Consider the following 20,518-nt stretch of genomic DNA (forward strand, 5'->3'; position numbering starts at 1 on the left):
TATGGCAGTTTCTGTTTTCAATCAGCTGCCAAAACACACCTCATTAAACTCGAGCGAATTCAGTATCTTTGTCTCCGTATCGCGTTGGGATGTATGCCCTCAACGCATACCATGAGTCTCGAGGTTTTGGCAGGCCTACTCCCACTAAAAGATCGCTTCAAATTATTATCTCTTCGGTTCTTCATCCGGTGTAAGGTCATGAACCCATTGGTGATCGGAAATTTTGAGCAGCTGATCGAGCTAAATTTTCATTCTGGATTCATGACTTCATATCATGAATTCATCTCCATGCAGGTTGATCCTTCTTCGTATATTCCCAACCGTGTTTGTTTTCCTGACTACATCAATTCCTCTGTACATTTTGATCTGTTCATGAAGGAGAAAATCCATGGAATTCCAGATTATCATCGATCGGGGATCGTTCCTACGATCTTCAATGCAAAGTATGGGCGTATCAATTGTGATAATATGTACTTTACTGATGGGTCCACTATAAACGAGTCCACAGGATTTAGAGTGTTCAACGTATTTTTTAGCACCTCCCACAGTCTTCAGAATCCTTGCTCAGTGTATATTGCTGAATTGGCAGCAATACACTGGGCGCTGGACAGCGTCGCCTCGCGACCTGTTGAACACTATTACATTGTAACGGATAGTCTTAGCTCTGTCGAAGCTATCCGTTCAGTGAGGCCGGAAAAGCACTCGCCGTACTTCCTTGAGAGAATACGAGAAATTTTGAGTGCTTTATCCAGACGCTGTTATGTCATTACCTTTGTCTGGGTCCCTTCTCATTGCTCAATTCCGGCTAATGAGAGGGCTGACTCATTAGCAAAGGTAGGTGCGATTGAAGGCGATATTTATCAGCGTCAAATCGCCTTCAATGAATTTTACTCTTTAGTCCGTAAAAATACAATCGCTAACTGGCAACACAAATGGAACGAAGATGAATTGGGCCGGTGGCTCCACTCAATTATCCCTAAGGTTAGCCTCAAACCATGTTTCAAAAGTCTGGACTTGAGTCGGGACTTTATTCGAACCTTCTCCCGACTCATGTCCAATCATTGTTCGTTAGACGCGCTACTTTTTCGTTTTAATCTTGTCGACAGCAATCTCTGCGGTTGTGGCCATGGTTACCACGATATCGAACACGTTGTTTGGTCGTGCGAGTTGTATCTTGTCGCCAGATCGAATTTAGAAAACTCCCTTCGGGCTGGAGGAAAGCAGTCCAATGTGCCGGTGAGAGATTTGTTGGCTCGGCTAGATTCTGATTATATGTCCCAAATATATGTTTTCCTGAAAGCCATCGATCTTCGAGTGTGATGTTCTTACATCCTTTACCCCTCCTTTTCGTCCTTCGCAAACTATCGGTTCCCTTCCTACTAACATTAGAATAAGTTAAATTGTGAATACATATTAGATGTAAGGATAGTTTTAAGAATTGAGTGTGAAGTGTGAGTGTGAATGAGAATGTGAATGTAAATGCGAGTGTGAGTGTGAACATTGCTACAATATCCTTACATCCCATCCTTTTCCCAATCAAAGTGTGTCACCCTTCTAAACTCGAGTCGACCGCGAGTAATCGGTTTCCTATTTTATTAACCATAGAATTAAGGAAACATGTTAATATTTTATAGTAAAAATATATTTAAGAGCGTGGCTCCTTTAAACCTATGTAACTGAGCCTGTAAAAATAAACGGATTAATAAAAAAAAAATGAGCTTCAGAAATTGCTTACCCTCACAAAAGAATTTAACATTCAAACTTGAAATTTAAAAAAAACTCAAACAAAACTGTAATTTTTGAATGAAAAATATCATCAGAATTCGAAGAAAGCGTGAGGATCGGGTTAGTCCGTATTCATTTTCAAAGCAGCGCATCCATTCTGAAAATATCAAAAATGTTTTGGAGTTTTATTCTGTGGCTGTCTACCGGGCACGCTGATTGAAATATTATCTCATGAATGGAAGTATATTTTATGTTCTTAGGTTCTTTGTTTTAGCTGCCATTTAACTAATTTCCCAACATGATCAACAATAACATTCTTGTCTCATTATAAAGTTTGCAAAATCGTTCGTTTAAATGAGTCAGATTGGCGGATTGTCATACTTAACTTGGAACGAAAAGAATAGTTTAAGCTCTTTAAACCGCTCAAGATTTCGCTTAACTCCAACGAAAACCGTCTCGTTGTGTTGCGATTCTATACAGTTCTAAAAAATATTTTTTTTGTATATTTCAAATATGGCTTGTTTCAAGAGAAAATGAAAGGGGTCAACGACAAAGTGAAAGTTGATTGGCTATTACGAGCACAGTGAAGTAAAAATCGTGATTTTGGTAGATTTTAGATGAAGATTCAGCAGAAATTGCTTAAAATGATATTGGAGCGAAATTAAAAAAGAAATATGTGTCATAGAAAAAATTGTAGAGCTGTTAAACAGCTTCAATTTGATTGATAGAAATATTCATGTTTATTATATTTTTTTGGATAAAATTAAGAGTAACACCTTAAAACCACAAACTTTGAAGTTTTTCACATCTAAAATGTAAACAAAATCCACTCATTTAGAAGTTTCATAACTGTATCCTGCATAAAATGTTGTTATCTTTAAAATGGAAGCAACAGAATTATCCTACGTAGCGTATTTTTTAATCAGAACCAGTTCAAGGCAAACATGGCCAAAACAGAGAAAAAGGTCAATAACTGTCACTGTTGAAATTCGAACATATGCTTAGAAGGATTTTTATCATCACATATGATCGTCTATCACCTCCTGAAATAATTTAAATTTTTTATATGAGAAAGGTATTTTATGACTTTAAGGGGATGAGTCAAAAATTAAATTCTTCTTTTATAATCAAAAACCCAAAAATATATGTATAAAAAACAAATAAAAAAAAAATTTTTTTTGACTCGATTATATACAGTGAAAAGAAATCCGAGGCTGTATATAATCGAGTCGGCGCTGTAATAAATTTAATATGCAAAATTGAATTTAAAGGAAAATCTGTAAATTCTGTATCTTCGCTGATAATCTGTTATTCTGTATATACAGATTCTGTATCTGAAATTTGGCAAAAAATGTGTAAAATACAGAATATTCTGTATATGTGGCAACCCTGACTGCGACTCTTTGGGGGAAAATTGTACAAAACTGTGATTTACAAAATATGGCGTATGCTGTAATGAAGAAAGTCATAGACCACGATGAGGAACAATTTACATAAAAATCATTGTACTAATTTCTCTGTGTTCCAAACTTACAAGAAAAACTATGAAATTTTTATTTTGAAAATTTAATCAATAATAAACAATTTTTCTCTTTTCTCTTTTCACTCCTGCTCCTTGACAAAACAAAACGAACAATCTTCAAACACACAAACACACACGCTGTACCAACTCATCACCCTCAAATCCACCCACCTAACCAAACATTGCGCCACTGAAGTCAGCGACACCGATTGTCTCCGATGCCACTGATAAGGGTACAAGGGGAGGCCGATACGACCAGTGAGGACAAAGATGGGGGCGTAACCGAAATTGTGTATCGGTTCGACAAAATGAATCCACCCTATAACAGTGTTGTTAATGCCAACAACAATAGGTATGGCTCACTCAAACATCAATCAATCGGTGGAACTCTTAACTCTCACTCTACTGTTCACTACTTCTACTACTCTACTCTACTATACTATCTGTCCTTTAAAACTCTATCGAAACACTCTTTCGACGCTTTCAAACCTTTCGCCGCTACATGTAAATGTCATTTCTCGCAGTCCATATTCAATGGTCAATTTGGGTAAATTTGCACATTGAATGTGGGCCACCATTTATGGCACAGTGCTGTTTTTTTTTTTCCTGGATGTTGTGGCCAAGGGCATATATAGTCAACCACAAGCTCGCTGTGTATCGCTGATATCTTCGGTTGGTAGTAAATGGCATTTCGGTTTCAAATAACTGACGTGGACTATTGATTTTTGGTTAAATGTGGCGCACAATTGATGTTTTTATCACCACCAACAACACACCATGTGCCGTAAATATTTACTCGTACATATTTATGATTTCGTCGTTTCTGTTATCGTATCTTGTCGAACAATTCGTTTTATCTGTGTTAAGTATTATCGGTGTGCTGTGTGTGTATAAGTACCCAGGTAGCTTCCAGTGCGTGTGTGTTCATGTTATCGGAATAAGAAATCACAATGTTTGAACCTACCTCTATTGAGACGGTGTTCAATTTTCATCCGAATCCAATAAACGAACAGCAATGATTGCCAAATAAATATATCATTGAGCATAAAAAATACACATAAAAATCCTCCTTCGTGGTCATAAAAAAATGCCATAAAAAGCGCTACACTAAAATTCTCATCATATTTGAATTTCATTCTATTTCGATCATCCTCGCTCGCTTTCTGATCTCTCCCTGTCCCAGTCGCGTGAGACCAGGATAATCCATAGAAATTCGCACAGTGCACTACTCTTCAGGTGGAGTGACAGCGGCGAAAATTTATTCCGAAAGCCACTCTAGCCATTAGATTTTCACGGAATTGTACCCGGTCGGTCGTTAATGGGCAAAAAACGCGTTCTGCTTGACACGATGCTGATTGGGGAAATTCGTCGAGAAATGATTTAGGGAGGATTTTTTAAACCCTTCTTCAGACACCATACAGAAGTTACATAGTGGATGATGCAAAATAAAATGACGAGTATTGGTTCTGTGGATTCAATCAAATATTGATATTGGACAAGAATTAAAATTGACAAACGCGTTTGATAGGGATTGAAAAAAAATCTCATTTGTCCCAGTAAATTATTTCGAGCATTTGTATAAAGGGTGTGTCACATCAAATTGCATCACGGAAAAAACGCTGTAGAAATTTAATTTTTAGGAATTATATCTTCTGCTTTCGCTTATAATCAGATAAGAGTGTATAGATCACGTTGGCCATGCTTCACTGTCAATTTTTCGTAAATTTGGAAAAATGTCGTCGAACGAAAAAGAGCGTCGTGAATTAATCCTGTGCACTCATTTCGAGAATCCGGAGTTGTCACATCGGGACATCGGTAAGATGCTGGGAATCGTCCAATCCACGGTCAGCAGAGTACTAAAACGATACTTCGAGAACCTAACCATCGACCGGAAGGTGAAGAACAGCAAAAATGGATGCTCCGTCAGTGAAAAAGATCACAAGCGCGTAGTTAAGCAGTTTAGACGTGATCCGAGAAGTTCGTTCCGGGATGTTGCCAATAAGCTGAATTTGTCAAGTTCATTCGTCCAGCGGACCAAGCAGCGGGAGGGCCTGCGTACATACAAGGTTCAGAAGGCTCCTAACCGCGACGAAAGGTAAAACATGGTGAGGAAGACGCGAGCCCGGAAGCTGTACACCGAAATGCTGACGAAGCCGCATTGCTTGGTAATGGACGACGAAACCTACGTCAAAGCGGACTTTCGTCAGCTGCCGGGCCTGTTGTTCTTCTCCGCAGAGGACAAATTCAGCGTTCCGGAGGAGATTCGCAAGCAGAAACTATCCAAGTTTGCCAAAAAGTACATGGTGTGGCAAGCGATCTGCTCTTACGGAAAGCGGAGCGCCCCCTTCGTGATGACCGGCACGATAAACGGGCAGGTTTACCTTAAGGAGTGCCTACAGAAGCGCTTACTATCACTATTGAAACAGCACGAGGGCCCGACCATCTTCTGGCCGGATCTCGCTTCGTGCCACTATTCAAAGGACGTGTTGGAGTGGTACGAAGTCAACGGGGTCACCTTCGTGCCAAAGGAAATGAACCCGCCCAACGCGCCGGAGCTTCGCCCAATAGAGAAATATTGGGCGATTATGAAGCAGGCCCTCCGGAAGAACCCAAAAGTTGTCAAATTGGAGGCGGACTTCAAGAGAAAATGGATTTCTGTTCAAAAAAAACTACAACCTGACGTTGTACAGAACCTTATGGACGGGGTAAAGAGGAAGGTGCGAGCATACGGGCTTGGGCTCGAAGTATGAATAAAAAGAAAATGCCAAAAGTTGTTTAATAGTTTTTATTTTACTGTCTAAAATTTTCAAAAGGATCGGTCTACTGGGCGAATTTCTACAGCGTTTTTTCCGTGATGCAATTTGATGTGACACACCCTTTAATACTACTTGTGACACACCACAAGGCCAGTCACAAATGACTAGCCGAAGATTGATTTTCCATTTAGAAACTAACTGTTCTTCTAATTTCATGTGAAATCTAATAACATCATGTTATAAGTTTTGAGATTAATCTTCGAATATAAATATAAAAATCTCGTGTCATGGTCTTTGTGGTCGAACTCCGAAACAGCTTAACCGATTTTTATTATTTTTTTTGTGTATATTTGCTAGATATGAAAATAGGTCGTAAAGTACATATAGTTTAAATCGCTAGGTGATTATTTTTTCACCATTTTCATTCTTTGGTATTTTTTTTGGTATCAAAAATACCTATAACACTAAAATCGTTCGTTTTCCAAACATAAAGAATTTATAGAGGAACTGGTACAAATTCGGTACCCCATTTTGTTTTTTTGGACTTAGCTCTTGGCCAATGCTCGGAATTTCTTCATATTACGTCAGCTTATGAAGGAATCTATTGCGAACATTTCCCCGCAAACCGATTTAAACAATTTTGATTTGGCTCGGGACTTCGAGCATAGAAGTGAAACAACTCAAATTCGGGTACCCGAGATGCCTGGGTATAAATTTGGCACCCCTTTTTTTATTTTTTCAAATTAAAAGAATCGTCCTGAAATCACTAAAAAATGTGTTTTTTGACATTTTCATACAAAACAGAAGTGAAGTACACCATCTTACGTAAATTAACTCAACTTTGATAAAAAGGCATGCAATTTTACAAAACAAATCAGACAATCGATAATGTTCACATCATTATCAATGTAAATCTGCGGCGAAAAAAACAAATTTGCCAGAACAGGTGGGTTTTTATCCCCAAATCGGGCGAAATTTAATTTTGCTGCACGGGCACGGATAATAGAAAAACATGTGCTCTTGATCGAGATTTGTGTCAGATAATGAGTTTATATTGTAATAATGAGATTTGATGAAAAATTTACATCAAAATTGTTCCGAAGGGTCAATACTACCTGTTTCAAGTATTCAATTAGTATCAAGTAATGATTTAAATTCAAATTTCAAGAACCTTACAAACCGGGAATAAATGATAGTCGCTAGGGAGAGGTCTGGGGAGTAAGGAGGATGCTCGAACACAGTCCATTTGAATTTTTTCAATTGCTCTCGAGTAACGCGTGGAAGGGGCCGAGGAACACTCGTTTCGTCAATAAACCTGGCCTATTGTTCTTAATCGTGGTTCTTAATCGGTCCAAAACTTCACAATAACGGGGATGAAACAGGCGTTCGGCGGTCAACGATTCGATAACAGTGAAGAAATTCGTGACGCAGTTACATCGTACTTCAAAAAGTTGGACGCTACGCACTTCGCGCTCGGAATAGAAAAACTCGTGCCACGCTATGAAAAATGCCTCGAACGTTACGGCGATTATGTAGAAAAATAGAAAATAAAACGTAGATTACAAAAATCACCTTGTTTTTCGTCCTAACTTTATTTTTCCGCGATTTCTGAAGCACTGAAACTTATTTTTTGAACGACCCTCGTAAATAAATAAATCGTATTGTTGCGGCGAGCAGCGGAAAATCTTCGGACACCGGGTTTCGAGCAGCACAAACGAATTTCTCATTTAGCACAGTTTTCAACTGGAATTTATTTTCATATTGATTCTAGTTACCATTCAAATATTTTCTACTCACACTTTTCGGTGTTTTTACTGGCAAATAGGTATTTGTGATTTTTCGTTTAAATTCCTCTTATTTCCTTTTCCTAGTTCGCGGAAATAAATTAACATTTTGTTTGTTAAATGTTAATGCAACAAACCTCAATTGTAGTAATCCACGCTAATAGTGCTTATTTAATAGAATTAATATAACAAAGGATCACTAGCCAAAAACAATGCAGCCACTATATCCAAATGTTCTTTTATATATGTTTCTAAATCTCTTACTTCTGTTGTTTCACACTCTCAATTTGACGTTTAGGGTCAAGGTTCAGCCGGAATGACACCGCAAGCGATAAGCGCGACGTCAGCCTGAAGTCGTGCTCTCAGCGCCAACAAGTATAAATCCGAAATATCACACTTGTACACCTACTGGTTTTCTACCATGATTAACGTTACCAGAATTAACTCACATTGGCCTTCTGCCCTATGCAAAATGTTAAGCAATTCTATATTTTTATTGTATTCACTTGATTGTATTTTTAAACTATATATATATATATATATATATATATATATATATATATATATATATATATATATATATATATATATATATATATATATATATATATATATATATATATACATTATTATCATTATCAATATGTCACCTTTGTCTTCATAATAATGAGCAACTACTAAATTGGAACCTATAATTTTTGTCCACTAACAGTGCTGCTACGAATAAGTTCACGGAATTTTAATAAAACTTCCGACTCTAATCAAACGAAAAATATCACCTAGGGGAGGTGGGGGTAAAACGGACATGTTAAGAAGAACTTCAATTGTATCTTTGGAAACTCATGTTTCACAAAACTTTGATGCAGTTTCTTGCAATTCAATATACTGTTTATCTACCTTATTAGCCAAATATTTTACAAAAAAGTGTTTTTCAATGTTTTTTACTGAAATTGAAACAGACCGAAATATACAACATTTTTTTCGATGCGGGTAAAATTGACATATCTTGAATGGCGTTCACGTTCCCTGTGGAACTTTGCACGCCTCAACGTATGCATTAACTAGCGTCATTTAGTGATACTTAGTTCAGATTTCTTTAGCCAAATAACACGCCTTGAATGTATTCCGCGTGACCACAGTGCAAGTCGATCGAAATTTCTTTGACGAAAAATCCCCCGACCAGAACGGGAATCGAACCCGAACACCCGGCATGATAATGTGAGACGCTAACCACTCGGCCACGGGTGCACCGAAATGGACATATAGTGAGGGTAATTTGGACAGGTTTGTAATATATGAAGCGTAGAGGTTTATCGATCGCGAGAGGAATAATTTTGTTCAACCAAGGTCTGAACTCATCACGAATGTCCGTTGAATGATGGAAAAATCGAATTAATCCACCTAGAAGTGATATCGTGCTTTTCAGCAGTATAAACGAGCAGACCCTCAACTATTATGGTTTTGGTTCCAGTCAACTTCTAAACAGTCCATATTTGGCGATTTGATTTTCATTTATAGACGTAGGGCATTCCTTAGGAACAGATTCAACAGAATTTTCACAGTCCATCTCCCTACCAGTGGCAACTGTCCGATTTACACCACCAGTACAATTATTTGAATAATTTAAATTTTCCACTCAAAAATGAATTTAATTTTCCGTACATACCTAATATATCTTCTCTGTCAACTCACACACCGAAATATAACCATCAGCGAATTGAATTTTGATATCAAACCACTCAAAATGCTTAATATCGAAGCAGCTAAAACTACATCCACATGCGGAATCATGTATGATTTTCGGTTTTTGTTTCCCTTTCCCACTTTTGATCAGTACTCATTGCCATAGGGTGGCTTAAATATTATAGAATGACATGTAGAAGGTGTTCTCATTAACAGAAATCTGAAATTCAAAATGTAACTATACAAATCAACTACCTGTCCATATTACCCCCACTGTCCGTATTACCCGCGGTTCCCCTATATAGTTTTTTTATAATAACCAAGCCCCATGTCCCCTGACGTGCGTACACCGTATTAAAGTTTATCCATACAAATGTAAACCAAAATTATAATTCTTTTTTTGGTGATTCTAATTGAAAACGATGATCATCCACAGCGTTTCTCTTGAAATTATCCCACTTTCAACGATATCAGTTGTTTCTCATCGGCATTTTGTTTTTTTTGCATTTTATTATTGAGATAGTAGGAGTAATCCTTTGGTTTCACTATCGCTTCATTTAAGAATTACATTTGAATTATGTAATTATGTATGTGAGTAGGAAAAAATCCAACAGCACTGCTCATTAGCGTTTGCGTTTGACGTTTGCGTAGCGTAAGCACGTAGAATTTACCCCTTCATCAATATTTAAATTTCTCTCGTGTTTCATCAGTTCTCATTATCGTTATCAGGTTACTGTGATTGCTTGATAAGTGTTTCGTGTAGTTTTCGTTCAAATAACCACACAATAAAGTGTCCGAAGTTTGAATTCAATCTGTCCGGAATTTAATTTTTTTATAAATAGTGTCCGAAGTTTGATTCTTATTCGCTTGATTTGAAAAATTCTTCGATGATTTTTTTATGTTTTCAATTAAACAGGTACAAAAGTAGAAAGTTTAAAAGCTTATTGAACTAATTTATTTAAAATATCAACCAAATAATACCTGTGCATAAAGTTGGGATCTGTTTTCTGCATCATATGCCTTAAGCATCCGAAATATGATTCAGAACGGTATTGGGCTGGCAACAAACGAATTCAACTGCAAAATATTCTCCAACTGAAGATTCTTGTAGGAAATTTTCTCAATTTCACTTTAAAATCGTTTACCATTTGGAATTCATGTGATTTATACATGAAAACGAGAAAAAAACTGTTTTTAGTGAGTCAAACCGTTGTCACGTCACGCTGGAATGGGTCTAAGCCTTAAAATTTTTAAAGCTTCTTTCACAAAACGTCACAAAAATGAAAACGGTTAATAAAAGCTACAAACTCACCGTAAGTTTTGGAAATCCCACTTCACAATGAATGTCTTCATATGTTTACGGAAAACATTTTTTTCCGAACATTTATTAGCAAAATTATTTTATGACGAGTTCTCCTCCCAAATTAAATTCGTAATTGTTTGGTTTTAATAAAACAATTTGAATGGTCTTTTCGACAAGGGTAAAAACTGCTGATTGAAGGTACCGTGCACTTGATGTATTATTCAAGTTTTCGTAAGGATCACACGAAACCCAATTGACCGTGATCAACCAATCCTAGTTCACGTTTGATTTTAAAATGGATTTTAAACAAATGCAAGGCATGCAATTGATGAAATTTTCTTTTGTATTGCTTTCTCAACAAAACCTGAACTCGTCAATTTGATTCTGGCATGGATCGAGAGTTGTGGGAAGAATGGCACTAACCGTTCCTTTTCCAGTGATGGTGATCATCCAATCTAAAACGAAAAAAAAGAAAGATTCGATTACATGGACTTTTGCATAGTGAAATTTCTCACTAAATAAATCATCAATCAATCACGGGTCATATTCATCCAAAATATTAAATCTGTATTTCAAAAAAAAAATAGACTCGCACACCTCCTAATGGTCCTAATGAATGACTGGCAGGGGACGGATACTTCACGTCCGCTATCAAGGAGGTCAAATAAATCTCTCCTTCTGTGGGTGATGATCAGCGGTAAGGGAATATCCAAGTTCATTCTATCGGGACTTGCGGTGAACGAGGAGATACACAGTACGAAGTGACCGCCGAAAGGTTCTGCCTTCATCAAGAAGTATCACACGAACGATGATGTGGTTCTTTTGCTGAACCTGAAATCGTCCCATTATGTCGAGAGATCATCGAAGACAATGGACCGTCTTAAAATAAACGTTATACCGAATATCGCCAACCGTCCCAAAATTTCCCTCATCTGGGAGGACACGATAGAAATTTTTTTGGATTTCAGGCGAATCCCAGACAGGGGATCTACTCCAAAAATTCGTGACCAAAACAGAGAAGCAACTGATCGCCAAGGCCATGAAAGAGCTGAAGAACATCCCGACATCCATATTTTCATCGGCCTTCGCTAAGGTTATTGTCTACTGTCGTAAGGTCGTATGGTAATGCATCGAGAAAAAGTTCCTCTGGTCGGATCGCAATAAGGTCTTTGTCTAGATTCGCTCATTAATAAAAACAAATGCATGGAGATACAAACCAACAGTGAAATTCGAATACTGTTCCCGAGGGGTAAGTCTTCTTAAAGTGATTGCCAACACGTGACAATGTATTAGTAACTCTCATTTGAAAGAATTCAATTCCGTGGAGTTTCTGCGAGCAGGAAATCATCGACGATCTACAAGTTGTCTCCGTATCTGGATGAGTATCTGGATGTTTCTAAAGCGGCCCATAGACGTTCAATGTTATTGAGCAATGTGGGTTGCCCAATATTTTGACGGTGACTCCTAGACGGTCAATATTATTGTACAATAATTTGGTTTGTACAAAAGATTGTACCGTGTGAAGGCGATATTAAAGGTTGTACAAAATGTTGCACAATCACGAGCACAGACGTACAACCACATTGTGCAAACGGTCCCTGTCGGAATTCATGAAGTCAACATGTTGCGTTAAGATTTGTGCTGCGTGATGATTGCCTTGGCCGCTAGTCGTAAAAAAGGAAAGAAAAAAGGCTCTCAGACTGGTAGAAAATGAGCCAAACAGTGGTTTATTGATAGGGAGAAATTCACCCACGACAAATTACTCAATGAATTGAAAGCTATTGAACCAAATAATTCTCGCAACTTTGTGCGAATGGACGGAGAATTATTTGATGTTCTCATCGCTTTGTTTACTCCTGAAATCGGTAAAAGGAACACTATCATGCGTGATGCAATTTCTGTACGCTAACGATGTCCATAGCCCTACGATATCGCGCAACCTTGAATAGTTTTGAAGAACTGAAGTTTTTAACTGCTGTGTCACCTCAGTTTACTATTGTCGCAAAGTCGCCAGGGTTTGAGCCTTCCGAAAACCATAAAACACTCAAGTGCATGGAATCAGAGTTTTGAGAAAAAAAAAATGATGCCAAATATCTTCAAACTGCATGAAACGTAGAAATCTACTATCATTTCGATTTTTGTTGTCATCTAAATCCCAAAATTTGATATTTGATAATATCCCTTGGGTTATTTACCGGTTTTCAAAAAAACTGAATCAGCATTCTACATGACATGACAATGGAATCAACCTGTACCTCGTCCCATGCCTCGGCCACCCAAAACGTAGCATCCCTAATGTTGATTCACTTAACCATGTCATAGAACTCTTCCTGGCATCCAAGAAGCTCACGCATAAGATTTTGATTGAAGTTGGTCTAGACCAGGGTTTCTCCAACCCTTTTCCAGAATATAAAGTGATACAATCGACCCCTATAGCTAAATTTCTTTATTTTATTCATGCAAAATGCAGGTCGGACTAGATTATATACTGACTCAATACAAATAGAGAAACAGAGTGCGAAAACGAAAACTTCAAGTGATTTTTGACATGCTGTAACTTTGTGAAAAATCAACGCAAACAGCGATGATGCTCCCCTAATTTACTACAAATTTTTAAAAATCGGCTGAGAAAAAACGGCTGAACGTATCAATCTGAAGCGTTCACAAGAATGTAAGGGATACACTAGCTTTTAAATTTGCCTGCAAACATTAGAATTTACTGCAATATTTATACAATTTTCTAAAACACTACAAAAAAACCTGTTTTTTACACTTTTTTTTAAATCGTTGCGAAAACTTTAAATATTTTTTTTCGTCAATGCAATAAATTACCTTTGTACAGACTTTAACTTTAACAGTTTTCAAAACTCTCTTTCGATTTGTGGTGTGATCATTACCTCTTGAATTATTCATCATGAAAGACGAAAGAGGTAATTTTTAATTCAAACAGAAATATCTCTGTGTGGGAAGGTCCTACAGAAGCGTTCTGAAAAACAATTGAAAGCTGGTTGACAAGGTTAATTGAGCAAGCCCTGAGCTGCTGGAGCTGGTTAGCAAAAAATTATGGCTTAGCAAAAAAAAAGAAAAAAAAACATTTTTTTTATTTCTTCCCGATATTGTTGTCCACAACACATATACACATCAAGCTATAAATATGTACGTAAAATATTCTAATACCTGAAAGTTGGCGCTTTAAAATGATGTACATCTCATCTATTTGCTTTGATTTTACACGAAGTTACAGCATGTCGAAAACCACTTTGAAATTTTCGACTTCGCACTCTGTTCCTCTAATTTTTTTTTTCGGTTGTATATGATTCAATCATATACAATTTTAGACTCGATAATGTATATACAGTTATTTTTTTTAATTTCAAATATGACTTGTTTCAAGCGAAAATTAAATATTTCAGCGTAAAAGTGAAAATTAATTGGCTATTATGAGTACAGAGGTGTAGAAGTCGTAATTTTAGTAGATTCTAGTTGAAAATTCGACAGGAATTATTTAAAATGATATTGCAGAGAAATTAAGAAAGATAGGAGTTGGGAGTCAAAAAAACCGAATTGAAGTGCCGTTAAAAAGATTTAATTTGGTTGATAGAAACATTCAAGTTTATTATGTATTTTTGAATAAAATTAATAACAATACCTTAAAAATAACTAATTTTAAAGTTTTCCACTTCTAAAATGTTACATAAATCCACTATTTTGGAAGATTCACAACCATATCCTGTATGAAATTTTCTCATTTTTCGAATAGAAGCAACAGCATTGTCCTACATAGCGTAATTATTGAATTCGAGCCAGTTTAAGGTAAACAGAGTCCGAAACAGAGGAAAAGTTCAATAACTCAGTCATTAAGTCAGTACATTCTATCACTTCCTGAAAGAATTCGAATTTTTTATGTGAATAAGGCATTTTATGACTTGAAGGGCAATTAATTTTCTCTTTTATATTTAAAAAACAAAGAATACTTTTTTTACTAGATTACATACAGTCAGAAGAAATCGGACACTGTATACAATCGGGTCCTCCCTGTACTTACCAATTCAAAAACTTTGCGGTTAGTTGAGTGAGTAAACTCCACATAATCTTCTCAACAATGAATAGACATAAAAATCAATACATATGAAGTGAAATTGGTAGTTATTAATACAAATTACAATCATAATACCTGCTACTAAAATATTATTAGCAATTGTTATAACAAGTTGGTTCACGTAACACAACACAATTAACCAGTTAATTGTGACCGACAAGTATACTCGTCATGCGTATAAATGCGTGACCATTAGCTGTTTAAATTGCAATTTTTGAAAAAAATAAAACATATTCTCAAATTTCAAGATGTTCAGAATATGTTAAGGCAATGGCGGAATAAAACATACAAATAGAAGATATAAACAGTTCGAGATGATGTCATGCGTCACCGTATGCACTGGTTGAAAAACTTTACCAGTTCGCATAATGAATTTATTTATTTGCGATAATAATGATTTTAGATGTTCGCATTGCTAAAAACTTAAGATCAGTAAGGAATCGTGTTACTGGTGTTCGATTTGCAAAGTTCCATTGTGTATAATACCTTGTTTAGCTGAATATCACTCCACAGCAAGATTTGAATTCTCAATTTTATGTGTATAATATTTAATTAAATTCATTGAATTTTTAGTTCAATATGTATGTAATATAAGCTTATGTTAACCAAAGAAGTAAATATTAGTAATAAAAAATTTAATTTCATGGAATAAACCCATCTTTTTCATAAAGGGTGTGTCACATCAAATTGCATCACGGAAAAAACGCTGTAGAAATTCGCCCAGTAGACCGATCCTTTTGAAAATTTTAGACAGTAAAATAAAAACTATTAAACAACTTTTGGCATTTTCTTTTTATTCATACTTCGAGCCCAATGATCGCACCTTCCTCTTTACCCCTTCCATAAGGTTCTGCTTGCGAATCTCCTCCGGAACGCTGAAGTCCTCTGCGGAGAAGAACAACAGGCCCGGCAGCTGACGAAAGTCCGCTTTGACGTAGGTTTCGTCGTCCATTACCAGGCAATGCGGCTTCGTCAGCATTTCGGTGTACAGCTTCCGGGCTCGCGTCTTCCCCACCATGTTTTGCCTTTCGTCGCGGTTAGGAGCCTTCTGAACCTTGTATGTACGCAGGCCCTCCCGCTGCTTGGTCCGCTGGACGAATGAACTTGACAAATTCAGCTTATTGGCGACATCCCGGATCGAACTTCTCGGATCACGTCTAAACTGCTTAACTACGCGCTTGTGATCTTTTTCAATGACGGAGCATCCATTTTCGCCGTTCTTCACCTGCCGGTCGATGGTTAGGTTCTCGAAGTATCGTTTTAGTACTCTGCTGTCCGTGGATTGGACGATTCCCAGCATCTTACCGATGTCCCGATGTGACAACTCCGGATTCTCGAAATGAGTGCACAGGATTAATTCACGACGCTCTTTTTCGTTCGACGACATTTTTCCAAATTTACGAAAAATTGACAGTGAAGCATGGCCAATGTGATCTATACACTCTTATCTGATTATAAGCGAAAGCTGAAAATATATTTCTTAAAAATGAAATTTCTACAGCGTTTTTTCCGTGATGCAATTTGATGTGACACACCCTTTACAATATTTTACCAGCGCAACTTACTCTGTGATTGACGAATATACTCGTCATGGCTCGATTCTGGCGACACAAAATTGTGCACACTTTTTAATGGAGACGCCACAACTAACTAGTTAATAGGGGTCGATGTTTAGACCGCGTTGACCCCCAAAATCAGTTTTCGTTTATATCGACCCCTGGCACTTTGAGAAACTCTGGTCTAGACCATTTGAATGATATTTTGGTCCATAAGCTGTAACAAGGCGATGAATATTTTTTTCGGTTTTCAAAACATCACCTCACAGGGGGCGCCAGACAATTTGTGGCTACAACACTGCAATATACAAATAAATAAGTGCAAATTATAATTATTTTACGTTTACCAAGAAATTTCCTTTCGATTTTTTTAGGATTCGATTATCCGGAGTGAAAAAAAAACAACATTCCGGATAATCGAATCCGACTTGTATTTCAAAACATTCTCAAAAACTCACCGATAGAAAATTAGTATCAGACAAAATTTTAGTTTAATATTATTTCACAAGGTGCGAGAAAACGTATTACTCTATTACATACAATACACATTCGGCCCAAAAAAGTAAATTTTCATTAATTATTTTTATTTTAAAAGTGTGTTCATTTCATTCTCAAAATCCATTACACCCAGGTTTTTTACGCTGTTTTTTTTGAGCGATTTTTTTACGCGAATTTTCCAATAAACGCGTTTTTTTACGCGGATTTTCCAATTAATGAGATTTTTGTACGCGGATTTTCCAATTAACGCGGTTTTTTTACGCGGATTTTCGAATTAACGCGGTTTTTTTACGAGGTACGTATCCCCTGCGTAAAAAAAACCTAGGTGTATAACTTTTTTTTTCCAAATGGTACAACACGAAATCAATGCACAATGGTCCAGGAGATGCATTTAAGTGGAAATTGGCATTTAGAGCATGACAGTTCTTCTCTAGACAAAATCTGTCTTAGACAAAGTTGTTACTCATGACAGAGCGCTCGCTTCTATGTTGTCAAAAATAGGGTGACCAAAATTGTCGATGAAATAAAAAATCTAACTTTCTTATCTTTATAGATAGGGGTGAACATAGTTCGATAATGTTGTAGCTCCAATTATTTGAGACATCTTTGTAGGACAAAGTTTTTCTCTATCTCTTGATATAACCGATATAGCGCCTTTTTTTTAAATTACGTTAGGGTCATCATGAAAAAAAAACTGTTTTTTGCTCTAACTTTTATATTTAAAATTTTACATGCAAATTGTATTCGAAAGACTTTTAGAGCTTACTAATACAAACATTATTCGATAAATAACTTATCTCAATATCTCAACTTTACTCAAAGTTATTGATATTTCTTCCCAAAAAACACGCTCTTTTCATTTGTTTGTCATTCTTTCTGGGGCAAATATAAAAAATGTTTGTTGATGGAATTTGAAAGAACATTTCACTCTATATAGAATGCGATTCTCAAAACTATTTTAATTTTTGTGTTTGAGTAAATTAAAATTGAAATCATGAGTTTTTGGATGAAAACCCATCAAAAACTTTGAGCAGGATTAAGATATTGACATGTTCTACATCGCAAAATGTTGGTATTGATATGCTCTAAAAGTCGTACGAAGACCATTTTTATGTAGAATTTTAAATATAAAAATTAGAGTAAAAAAACACGTTTTTTTATAGTTACCCTATTGCAACTCAGATAGAAGACGCTAAAAACAACTTTGTGGGAAATATTTATTGTTTCGACAAAATCTGTCTTCGAGGAAGTTGTTACATATGATAGAGCGCTCATTTTTATGTTATCAAACATAGGGTGACCAAAATTGTCGATGGAATGAAAAATCTAACATTCTTATCTTTATAGATACAGATAAACATTGTTCAACAATGCTGTAGCCCCAGTTATTTTAAACAACTTTACTTTTTTCTTTTCTTTTAAAATAATCGATTTAACGCTTTTCCCTAAGTTGCATTAGGGTGACCATAAAAAAACGTGTTTTTCTGCTTTAACTTTTATATTTCAAATTCTAAATCAAAATGGTCTTCGTACGACTTTTATAGTTTATCAATACCAACATTTTGCGATGCAGCACTTGTCTATATCTTAATCCTACTCATAGTTATTGATGGTCTTTTCCCAAAAATTCATGATTTCAATTTTAATTTACTCAAACACAAAAAATAACATAGTTTTTAAAATCACACATCATGTAGAGTGAAAAATACTCTTTCAAAAGCCGCCAATAAACTTTGTTTACGTTTGCCCCAGAAACAATGACAAACAAATGAAAAGAGCATATTTTTTGGGAAGAAATATCAATAACTTTGAGTAAAGTTGAGATATTGACAAGTTCTGCATCGAAAAATGTTTGTATTAGTAAGCTCTAAAAGTCTTTCGAAGAGAGTTTGCATGTAGAATTTGAAGCACAAAAGTTAGAGCAAAAAACAGTTCTTTTCATGGTAACCCTAAAGTATTTTAGAAAAAAAGCGCTATATCGGTTATTTTAAGAGATAGAGAAAAACTTTGTTCTACAAAGATGTCTCAAATAATTGGAGCTACAACATTATCGAACTATGTTTACCTCTATCCATAAAGATAAGAAAGTTAGATTTTTTATTTCATCGACAATTTTGGTCACTCTATTTTTGACAACATAGAAGCGAGCGCTCTATCATGATCAACAACTTTGTCTAAGACAGTTTTTGTCTAGAGAATAACTGTTGAGCTCTAAATGCTAATTTCCACTTAGATGCATCTCCTGGACCATTGTGCAATGCCGTCAACGCAGATAGGAAAGACGAAACGCTTGCAGCGTAAAACTTCATGAATGTAATGAACATGTAATAAAATATCAATATATTAATGAACATGTAATAAAGTATCAATATAGTTCACAAACTGTGCACAGTCGTATTGGTTTACTTTTGTGTAATTTTAAGATGGCTGCAGATTGGTTTGGCAATTTTGACTCATTTGGTAGTATACTAAGCCCCTTAATTTACACCAGTTTGAGAGTTTGGCAGTTATTGCGATTGACATGTGTGTCGCTATTACTTACTGTGTGTCAGTATATAAATGCCCTAAGCATACTGATGATAATAACGCGCGCATGAGATGTTTAGTTCAAGAGGACCGCTAGTAACCAACTGACAGGCTATTGAACAATATTGCCAACAGACGGCACAATATTATCCCGTTTGCCCAATATATTTTCAAAATTTTTAAAAAAAAACAGTATATTCCACAACCTTCCATTATTGCCCAATATTTTGCACAAACCAAAATATTGAGCAATAACATTGAACGTCTATGGGTCGCTTAAGGCAGAACGAGAGGATTGGTTCAGCATCCTATGACGAATTTATCGTGAAATTTCCAATAATATTACTCTAGTCCCATCGACAGCTCTAATTCTGAACCACTACCTGCCGATTAATGATGGCATATAATTTCATGAAAATGACTAATCATCACAGTCATTTCCATTTTCATCATAATGTTCCATCGGAAAATACCCTATATGGCTATTCCGAATACGCGTTTGTTACGTGAAGGAGACAAGAGAATGCCATTCCCTCAGGTATGGAAACAAAAAACTGTGAACACCATTAATTTAACTGACAAGTGCTACTAAAGAGAACGAAGAAGTTGTCCAAGCTGGATGGCAACTGAAACAAAAGTTAAAAGTGCTTTCTTTTATTTGGCAATAAAGGGTGTGTCACATCAAATTGCATCACAGAAAAAAACGCTGTAGAAATTTAATTTTTAGGAATTATATCTTCAGCTTTCGCTTATAATCAGATAAGAGTGTATAGATCACGTTGGCCATGCTTCACTGTCAATTTTTTTCGTAAATTTGGAAAAATGTCGTCGAACGAAAAAGAGCGTCGTGAATTAATCCTGTGCACTCATTTCGAGAATCCGGAGTTGTCACATCGGGACATCGGTAAGATGCTGGGAATCGTCCAATCCACGGACAGCAGAGTACTAAAACGATACTTCGAGAACCTAACCATCGACCGGCAGGTGAAGAACGGCGAAAATGGATGCTCCGTCATTGAAAAAGATCACAAGCGCGTAGTTAAGCAGTTTAGACGTGATCCGAGAA

At 36.3% G+C, this 20,518-nt stretch overlaps 1 protein-coding gene across 4 annotated transcripts in view; it reads left to right on the top strand.

Annotated features, from left to right (window-relative positions):
• LOC129764754 (BAI1-associated protein 3) overlaps positions 1-20,518 on the top strand; it is a 285,766-nt gene that overhangs the window by 142,800 nt on the left and 122,448 nt on the right. For 2 of the 4 annotated variants that reach the window (XM_055764208.1, XM_055764207.1), the window contains one exon: positions 3,444-3,599. The exons of the other annotated variants lie outside the window; for them this stretch is intronic. In XM_055764208.1, coding sequence (XP_055620183.1) covers positions 3,444-3,599 — 156 coding nt within the window. The remainder of the gene's footprint in view (positions 1-3,443; positions 3,600-20,518) is intronic. 4 annotated transcript variants of the gene reach the window in all.

This window comes from Toxorhynchites rutilus, chromosome 2, assembly GCF_029784135.1.
Source record: "Toxorhynchites rutilus septentrionalis strain SRP chromosome 2, ASM2978413v1, whole genome shotgun sequence".
Classification (NCBI taxonomy): Eukaryota; Metazoa; Arthropoda; class Insecta; order Diptera; family Culicidae; genus Toxorhynchites; species Toxorhynchites rutilus.